Source organism: Malania oleifera, chromosome 4, assembly GCF_029873635.1.
Source record: "Malania oleifera isolate guangnan ecotype guangnan chromosome 4, ASM2987363v1, whole genome shotgun sequence".
Lineage (NCBI taxonomy): Eukaryota > Viridiplantae > Streptophyta > Magnoliopsida > Santalales > Ximeniaceae > Malania > Malania oleifera.
In genome coordinates, this window is record NC_080420.1 from 99,117,504 (window position 1) to 99,125,656 (window position 8,153).

General features: G+C 38.1%; 1 protein-coding gene and 1 non-coding gene across 2 annotated transcripts; one reads left to right on the forward strand and one right to left on the reverse strand.

Annotated features, from left to right (window-relative positions):
• Positions 1 to 5,124: 5,124 nt before the first annotated feature.
• LOC131154729 (U6 spliceosomal RNA) lies at positions 5,125 to 5,227 on the forward strand. Its single transcript, XR_009136641.1, has one exon. It is a non-coding gene; the product is annotated as a U6 spliceosomal RNA (small nuclear RNA).
• A 781-nt stretch (positions 5,228 to 6,008) lies between these two features.
• Positions 6,009 to 7,487, reverse strand: LOC131153902 (uncharacterized). Its single transcript, XM_058106350.1, has one exon. The coding sequence runs from the start codon at positions 7,485 to 7,487 to the stop codon at positions 6,009 to 6,011; it is 1,479 nt and encodes a 492-aa protein (XP_057962333.1).
• Positions 7,488 to 8,153: the final 666 nt, after the last annotated feature.

Genomic DNA, 8,153 nt, shown 5'->3' on the forward strand with positions numbered 1-8,153 from the left:
TATTTTGTTTGAGGTGGTTTAATTAGTTCTGCTGCATGAATGGTATCAGAGACATCTAATTGGTCTCATGACACCTCTAGCCCCACTTGGCGGGTTTGAGGCGTTACAATTACAATCCCTAAAAAGACAACCTGGCCAAAGCCTAGTACATATACAAGAACTTACATAAACTAACAATAAACACTACACTCTAGAGTCTCACTAGAAGTTTAGGATCGGTTTCCTGCAGGACCTAAAATAAAATTTGTATATTGGGGTGAGACACTTCTCAGTAAGGTAAATCATATTACATCAGTGTGTGACAACATGTGTTTATTCCAATAGAAAGTAGTTACACATTTATATCATTCACAAACCTGCAATATAGAATATATATAATTCTTGCATAAGATAATCTTGCTCATTACGAGCAAGAGTTCCCAAGGTTGGGGTAGGGTACAGGCTCATACACTGTACGATCCCTCGGCTCGGTACTCAAAGCTGTAACTTTGCCCATTTTATTTTTAAATCATGTATATGCATAATGAACTCATCTCAGCTTTGAAACATCATAACTACACCATTTACTTCCCCATGGCACGGGTTGTGCATTTATAATGCTTTGATCTAGTCCTAGGGTCACCAGGCTAGTTATGCCACTCTCTCCAGTCTGACTTGGCCTACACCACCCTGGTCCGTAAACAACCAGTGGCCCTTCATATCAAGTCGTCTAGTTAGAAACCCATACTCAAGAATAACGTGTGGTTGCACTGTATCTCTCATGCTAGCAACGGTACCGTGCTTTCTTGGTAACAAGCTTTCTCAAGCGGTTCATATATCATATATACAATTTATATTGAAAGCACAGTAACCTGTTTTCATTCATAAAACATTTAAGAAGCTCTAGTATTTTTCACATTTCATTCATTCATTCATTGGTATAAACCGACACACATAACTCTCAATTTAACCTTGGTACATACATCTCTCGGTATTTAACTGACATCTCTTTTCTACATTTCCTAATAACAATTTGGAACTCCAGTTCCCATATCTCATAATCATATTTCTCAATTCAGTATATTTTCATTTAACATCTCATGCCACACTCATTTAGTTTAAAAAGCATTAGTATAACATATGGTTCGTAAAATATAATTTAAATCGAGAACAAGGGTTTCAAGCACCTCCTACTTTAGGTTTAATACAAAGAAATGAGTTTTAGGAAAAATTAGAGGTCATACCCCAAAACCCTAGTTTTTAGCAAAACCGTAAAATCAAAAATCGGCAATTCTACCTGGTGAAAATTTTCAAATAAGCAGTCATATCGTACATAATATCATAACCTACAGTTCTACCGGTTTAGATTTCAAAAATAGTTTATGTAAACAAATCCCTTTACCTATTTCCTGAAAAACACCCGAGACGCTTTTCTTGAGATTAAGAATCTAATCCGCTAGACTTGTAGATATTCGCCCCCTGATCTTTGTGGTAACCTCCGATTGTTGAAACAGCCAATGAACGGCGAAAGATCAAAGAAAAAGAGAGAGAGAGAGAGAGAGAGAGAGAGAGAGAGAGAGAGAGAGAGAGAGAGACGTTGGGCGTGGGTTCTAAAGAGAGAAAGAGAGGAATTAAGTTTCTTAATGAAGAAGCAAACAAAATATCCTATTTATAGACCCCTTAACCAGGTCAAATTCGTCGACGAAATGGCGTCTTCTTCGACGAACCACAGAAGGCTGTTCGTCGACGATTATAGGGTTTCATCAACGAACCCTAAACTTGATATTTTCAGACGCTCTAGATCTCTTCGTCAATGAGGCTATGAATTTCAGCGACGAACCGTAGAAGGGCCTTTGTCGACGAGAACATTGGCTTCGTCAATGAAGCCTGCTGTTTCATTTTGAAATTTTCCTTTCTTATTAAATTTGCAGGTTCAGGTTTCTACAACTAGAGTAAATAACCTCATTATAACAACATCTCCAATATCAAATTTAATACATCCTTAGGAATTTTAACATATACAAAAATAACAAAATTAAAATTTAATCTAAAAAGCTTTTTCTAATCCCACCCACGCTTCCGCTACGCTACTTTGATTTCAGTTAGGCTCCTCAAGGTATAAGAAATGTTTAATAATAAGTAGGTGAGACACCTCTTAGTAAATAAGGATTAGATTATTATCAGTGTGTGGTTAAAATGAACTTTAGTGTAAAAATAATTTAATAATCATTTTATTTTAAATAAAAATTTCATTTGTAAAACTGTAGATCACATATATAAATAAATATTCGTACTTTCTTTCAAAACATCATTTATGCATATTAAATGTCATAATCACATAAATACCCAAATATGTATAAAGGACTCATTTTTGGCTTATGCATGTCATGTTTAATCCCTTTGACGGGTTGTGCGGTTCGACAACTAGACTTAACTAGGTTGGCCGATCAAAACTAAATCAAAATATTACGTCTGTAAGATCGATTTGTCTACCACATCCTGATTTAGAAATAGGTGGGTACAACCCTACTTAGGCCAAATTGACCATCCACGGCCAACACTTCCACAATAGTGTGATTGCACTAATATTTTTCTGTAACTACGGTACCGAGTATTCGCCACATTTAGCCCATCAGGGTTCTTAAAACATATAATTGTAATTTATGAAAACAATATCATAATCTCATCAATATTTCCAATATAAAATATGTACAAAAATATCATCCTTATTCTCAATCTCATCAATATTTGCAATAAATCACATATTAAACATACACTGTAAAATTCACAATAAAACACATAATAAATATAACTCCGTAAAAAAAAAATTCCAGCATGCTTAATTATGCAATAAAATAAATTAAACTCATGTCACACAATTTGCGTGTTATTTATAATTCAATAAATTACCAGAAAAAATATATAATAATATATTCGGGTATACTTTAATAAAAATGTGGGTATGATCACCTCCACATATTTAATTTAACTCAAATATATTTAAATGATAATGGACAGGATCAAATCTACGTACTTCAATTTTACTCACATATAAATTTAAATAAAACCAATATCATCAAATTCATATACTCAAATCTAATTGGATATAACTAAAATAAAAATGTGATCAAATTCCCACGGTTTAATTTAATTCCAATATATACTCAAAAACCCGATTTGATCAAATTCTCGCGGTTTAATTTAATTCCAATATATTTCCAAAAACCCGATTTGATTAAATCCCCGCAGTTTAGTTTAACTCAGGCATATGGAAATAATTGAAATCACAAAATTCATTTAAATCAGGAATATATTTAAATAAAATAAATATCTCCATATTCATATACTCAATTTCATCAGGTAAATTATAAAATTAAATTTGACATGATATCACCATATTCATACACTCAAATTTAATCTATTAAATTTTAAAATAAAAACTGACATAATCTAGTCCACTTACACTAACTCTAGAGTGATGCCTACGATATGCAGAAGACGAAATTTTTCCAGTCAAATCTCTGAAGAGCGTAGCTAGGACCCGGGAATGATGTTCGTTTTTCAATTTCGCAGAAAAATGTAAGAGACATTGAGAGAGAGAGATAGCCGGGGGGGGGGGGGGTTTGACATTCAATTGAATTGAATCATCAAGGAAGTTATTTTTGGGGTCGTTATAATATGCAAATATTTAGAGGAACATGATATTGAGAATTGTTGGGCTTTCAAAGTAAAGGCTCGTGTGTTTAAGGATGCCAAGTGGTTAGACTTTGATGACCATAAAGAGCCCAATGTACATATGAACCAATTGTTTAACCATGGCGGGGGAATAGTTTGTGTTAGAGGGGAATACATTGAAGAGGTTCAAACCTTGTTGGATTGGGTATACATGGTGCTATAGCGAGAAGGAAGTTTGGCTGCTAAATTCATCACTTGCAAACTGGGGCCATTGCCATTTGCCACCGCCTCCCATTACCCACATCCACCACCTCTATCCTTGGCCACCCATCACCCAAATCTGCTAACTAGCCTTGGTTACCTATCACATAGAACGGCTACTATTGCCACCGCCACCCACCCAAAGAGATGAAAATTTATTTTTATTTTTTTTTACTTTCATTTTACAAACCTAAAATTTGGGAGAGTTGATGCACCGAATTCAATGCAAAAACAAGAGATGACTTTTTTAAAACATGATTTGATAAATTTAAATTTTGGGGAGATGAGACATTTGTATTTCTTTATAATTATATTCTTTAAAAAACATAATTATAATTACTCTCTCTCTCTCTCTCTCTCTCAGTGGTGAATTTCAGGCGCAGTTAGGACTTTTCTTCGCAGAGACAAGCTTATGAGACAAAAGGTAACCGAAATCAATTTCTTCATAGAGCAACATAATATATAAATTGACTTTAATCTTAAATAAGTTTTTTGTATCAAGGATTTATCTGTTGGTGATTTCTTTCAGTTAAAATAAGCTACTAGTTTATAATTGAATTCAATGTATCAACTCACTTTGCGGGAAGTGTATGCAAATTATTGTACATATTTCTTGTGTTAAAATTTATAGGAATGATGAGGACATAGTGAAGAAGATGGAGAATGGTCTTTCGAGGATGGATTCATGGAAAATTTATGGATTCTCATTGCATATACCAAACATGAGAATGAAATGGAGAATGGGAATGTCCATTCTATTCCAATGTGATTTCATGTTTCTCACCAAAAAGTAGAATGTGAATGATCATTCCATTCCATTCTTCACTCCATTCTATTCCTATCTCATTCCATTCCTACGTACCAAACATAGCGTTAGTGTGGTTCAATCCTGCAAAGCCTTGTCTCGTAAAATAAATGTGCCTATAATACATTTCATTAAGTTACTTTTTAGTGTTAAGGGGTTAAATCAAACTCTAAATTGGTTCAAAAAATTCAAAAACTAATTCAAAGTTCAACATTGAATGTTGTGTAGGTGTACATTTTATGAAACACTTCCTTAGTGTGGTTCAAATCGTGCAAAATCTTATCTCATGAAACAAATGCACACATTATACATTTCAATATTATGTTTATAATTAGAAGATAAACAAATTTTGGACTTTGAAAATTCAACTAAGCAAGTTCAAATAATTAGTAAGCATACATTATGACTCTTTGGAGACGTCCGATAAAATTGGAATAATACAGAGAAGATTAGCATGGCCTCTGCGCAAGGATAACATGCACAAATCTAGAAATAGTCCAAAAAAATAAGTATACATTATTTTGATTAATTGCAAGCAAAATATATGGAAATGGAAGTGAAATCCAACTAGGGCTAAGCTATGAAGCCGTGAAAATTCCAAAAAAAAAAAATGATGGGCAAGAGCAACCCAATACCCATGAACAAAAAATTCGTTTTATTGATCATTCATCAATTTGCAAAGACAAAACATCCATTTCAGGCAATTATCATTTATTATCATAAACAAATGATCACAGCTTATTATCTTAGTTTGATCATTAATTTACATTCATGTGATGGCTCAAGCTAGCAAGTATACATGACTTTCCTTTTGTTGTTCCCAAAATTTAAACCCAAAAAAAAAAAAAAACAAACAAACAAACCGAAACAAAACAAAAGCAAAAACAAGAGGGAAAGAAACAAAGGAGAGAAAGGAGGCTCTAACATAATTACCTCCCTATCTTCATTTTCGTACCAGCTCTAACCTAATTAAGCTTGAACTTAGGCTTCCATCACATCCACCTTGTATCAACCTTCATTTGTCCAGCAACGGATGCATGCATGACGTAAGAAAAATACTTGTAGATTGGTCAGCTACTCCGACAGTGCTGGTCCTCGTACATGCGCGCCATGACCTTTGACGTCTCGGTTAATATTTCAAATTGATTCACGCAGATATAGATGCATGTGTCTGGTCGAAGTACTACTTGGTCACAATGTGACGATTGGTACAGCGACAGGAAGTGTTTTGCATGTGCAACTCAAGCTCAAGAGCACTCTAATTAAACCCTAGCAATCTTTGACGGCATCATATGTAGGACTGGCTTAGGTTATCCTCCTCCTCACGATTAAGAGGAGCCTTGCCGTTCCTATACTTCTTCTTAGATTTGGTCCCGCACGTAATGGAGAACTCACACCCATACGCATTTGCAAAGCATGAAAACAACCCTCCTCCTCCTCCTCCTCCTCCTCCGTCAGTGTGCCGCCGTGCATGCCGCTGATTCCTTCTCGGCTTCACCGCCACTCGCTCCCCGCGATCGTGTACCGGCGGTAGCTCCGTTCGCCACCTCTCCAACTTTGACTTAAGCCCCTCCACGCTACTCTCCACCGTCCAATCATCCAATATCAACGAGCTCCCCGCGTCCTTCCTCGTTATCCTCGGCGGAAGATACAAACCCTTCGCAACCGCTGCAGCCACAACCGACGGCGACGGCCCCACGTCCGAACAAATCGACCCATTTCCACCGCCTCCGTTCACAATCGACCCGCCGACAGACCCCATGCCGCCGCCGTCGTTGATCATGGACCCGTTGCAAATCGAATCTCCGTTGTAAATTGACCCGTTGCATATCGAACTCCCCGGCCTCGCCGGGAAATGATGAGGTTTCGTGTTTTCGGTTCGCTCGCTTTGGGTGCGCCGCAACTCGCCAGGCTTGATCTCTTTATCCTTTTCTTCGACGGGATTTTGCTTCTTGTGCAGTTTCCCGTCGATCAAGTCCTGGAACCCGACGGCGGAGGCGCTGAGTTCGGTGTAGAGGGGCATGCTGCGCATGGCGCTGTCGAGGAGGGTGATTCCGACGTTGAGGATGCCCTGCGGTCGACCGGAGGGGCGGCGGACCTGGAGGGCGACGAAGCGGGTGGTGCTGAGGCCGTCGGATGTCCGCGTGGAGGTGGAGACGAGGTTGTTGACGAGGAGGCGGACGGTGCCGATGCGTACGTCGCGGAGCCAGGAGACGGCGTAGATCTCAATCATGATAGCGGAGGTGTCGGAGGCAAGGAAGTGGTCGTCGACGCGGAAGACGAACTTGTCATTCCAGGTGGGGTTGGCCCTGCCCTGCTGATCGACGCGCGTGGTTAGTCGGCGTTCGGGGTGGACCCAGGCGACGGCGTAGGTGTGCATAGATTTGGAGACAGGGGCGAGGTCCTGGGCGGACAGCAGGGTGATCTCCAAGAGCTGGAAGGGAATCATGTGGACGGTAGACATGGCGGCGTCGCGGCGGGGGCGGGGGCGGCGGTGGAGGTGCCCACTCGGCGTCCGGGATGGGGACGCGCAAGAGTGATGGCAAAAAAGAGCGGATGTGGGAGGAGGGAGTGCTTTGTTGTGGGGTGGAGACGAGGGATGCAGCCCGAAGTGTAAGGGATGGCAGCTGGTTAATGTGATGGGATTAACCTTTGACCACGACTTTTTGAAATTGCATGGGGTTTTTTGCCGCACTTGACTCCTCTCCAGCAACGTATGTAAGCGGTTTCCCTGCGTATTTTTAGTACTATTTTCTTTTTGTTGCATGACAGGTTTATATGATCTGCATCTGCTAGAAGAAATTATTGGATTTAGGATTTAATCAGTTCACGTTTTAGATAATTGCTTTTATATGTTGTTAGATTTTAAGTAATTTTTAATTCATAATTATTGATTTGAATTGACTATGGTCATAAATTGACTTAGAGAAAGGCTTGCACCACACACGTAATAGAAATTTATTTGCATCTTCTTGCTGCGTAAATGCATATAAAAACACAATTAGTTTTTTCTCACATTTTGTTTTACTAGCTTCAAATGAAGAGAAGCCGAGGTTGAGCTTCATTCAAGAATCATTTCAGTTTTTTTAATTAATTTCTACGGCCTAATAGATGAAAAATACGATTCAAAGCTTGAAAGATGTCATTGCCCGCAGTACCAAGGCCGAAGATCTTAGGAAATATTAGTGTGCACAAATGCCTTGGGCCATTGCTAGTTTTTTTTTTTTTTTTTTCAATTATTTTTTGTGATGTTTGATTGGTTCTTAACTTGATCGATCATGTTTTAATAATGCAGCTTCTTTCTTAGATGTAGTGAAGGCTTAATTAAAATCTCCCTAATTATTTAGTTTTTTTTATTTATAACGATTCTCATTTAATTTTGTGTTTGGGAGCGTGAATTTAAAAACTTTGTATTTAAATTTATGTGGATTTA

Excerpts from the sequence above, each read along its gene's own strand:
- LOC131153902 (XM_058106350.1), bottom strand. The coding sequence starts at position 7,487 with ATGCAACAAAAAGAAAATAGTACTAAAAATACGCAGGGAAACCGCTTA.